This window comes from Momordica charantia (genome assembly GCF_013281855.1).
Source record: "Momordica charantia cultivar OHB3-1 chromosome 11 unlocalized genomic scaffold, Mcharantia_2.0 BLBB01000011.1, whole genome shotgun sequence".
In the NCBI taxonomy this organism is placed as follows: Eukaryota; Viridiplantae; Streptophyta; class Magnoliopsida; order Cucurbitales; family Cucurbitaceae; genus Momordica; species Momordica charantia.
The window spans coordinates 15,616,462-15,618,211 of NW_028275159.1; the positions used below are offsets into that span (position 1 = coordinate 15,616,462).

Below are 1,750 nucleotides of genomic sequence, written 5' to 3' on the forward strand. Positions count from 1 at the left end.
CGAAATCCCTTTGAACGTAAAGCTCAGACCCGAAGATAGTTTGGAAAGAGACTTCCCTCTTCGAGCAATTAACGTTGGCTTGGTTGGTAGCTAGCCAATCCATGCCCAAAATGACGTCAAAATCCCGCATGTCCAGTTGAATCAACCGTGCCTCTAGGGTCTGATTGTCAAAAGATAACTCATCTGCTCTCACCATTTGATTAGCAATCAAAACCGACCCCGAAGGTGTAGAAACTGACAGCAGAAACCCTAACGGCTCTAGTTCGAGGGTTGTCTGACGAACAAACGCAGTAGAGATGAAGGTGTGACTCAATCCCGAGTCAAACAATACATAAGCAGGCACATTATGGACTAAGACCGTACTTGGGAGATAATGCAAAGGTAAAGACATAAACCCCGCACGCAATACCCCAATAAAACAAAAGAAAAACCCAAGGGAGAAAGGAGTACCTGTGACAACAGTTTCGGCATCTGCCGCTTCCTTGCGAGTAAGTGCGAAGACACGAGCCCTGTAATTACCTCCCTACGTCGAAACTGTTGGGGGAGCCCTCTGCCCTAGCCTCTGAGTATTCACGGCCGTCATAGAACATTCCCTTGCAAAATGCCCTTCCCTTCTACACCTGAAACAACCCCCAGTTCCCGTCCAACATTGCCCCGCATTTCTTTTCTGGCAGGAGGGGCACACTGGTGGCAGACCCTGCTGCTGAGCCGGGCGCTGGGGTGCTCTAAATGGCTGGTCGGCGTACGCTGGAGAGACCTTCCTTTTCACACCTGAAGATGATCCGACTTCCACCAGAGGTTGGACCCTGTTGGAGACATCCTTATCCATGATCAAGGCGCCCCTAACTGCTTCAGCGTAGGTGGCGGGTCGCTGAAGGTCCACTGGTCCCCTTATTCTCTTGCGTAAGCCCTTAACAAACCTCTTGATCTTCATTGCTTCAGTGGGAATTAATTCCCGAGCAAAACGAGAGAGCTCCGTAAACTTCCTTTCATACTGTGCTACCGTTAAGGTTCCTTGGTTGAGATGGAGGAATTCTGCCTCTTTCATATCTTTCACGGTCTCCGGGTAATAGTAGTCGTACAACAAGTCCTTGAACCTTGCCCACGTAACTGGTACGTTAGCATGATCTTCAGCCGCTGCTACTGAGTCCCACCAATTCAGAGCCTCGTCCCTCAACATAAAGACCGCACCCTTAACCTTGAATTGGTCATCGCAACCTAGGTACACGTAAAGGGCTTCCAACTCCCTGACCCACTCTTCTGCTGCTGTCGCTTTCTCGCTTCCCCCGTCAAAGGTAGGGGTCCGTAACGCTTGAAATCCTTGATGAATTGAGCCTCGCTCTGGGGAGTATGAAAGTGTCGAGGTGGCTGAGTTTGTGCATCGCCAACCCGTGCTGTGTTATTGACCAGTGCCTGCAATGCTTCTACCAGCAACGCCAACTGTGGGTTTCCCTGGGTAACTGCCGGGGGAACTTGGGGATTTTCCCGCTCCTGATCTGCTGCTGGAGGAATTGGAAGAACTACCCCTGTCTGAACACCATAAGGAGGGGGTGGCGGGTCCGCCACATTCTCACCTCCGGGAGCTGGGTCGACGCCTGCACGCAGCTTCGTACTACGACGGGGTGGCATTGTCTGGATGAAAGAGCACAACAATCAAGCACGACGTTAGCACGTTACTCTACGAAAAGACCAACAGTAGAATGGCAGTCGAAACTCCCACATAAGAGCAAGGTCAGCTACATTTTAGTTA

The 1,750-nt window shown here is 50.9% G+C and overlaps 1 protein-coding gene across 1 annotated transcript; it reads right to left on the minus strand.

Moving 5' to 3' along the window:
• Nucleotides 1-523: 523 nt before the first annotated feature.
• Nucleotides 524-1,180, minus strand: LOC111022885 (uncharacterized). Its single transcript, XM_022300180.1, has one exon. It carries the CDS (start codon nucleotides 1,178-1,180, stop codon nucleotides 524-526), a length of 657 nt encoding a protein of 218 aa, XP_022155872.1.
• Nucleotides 1,181-1,750: the final 570 nt, after the last annotated feature.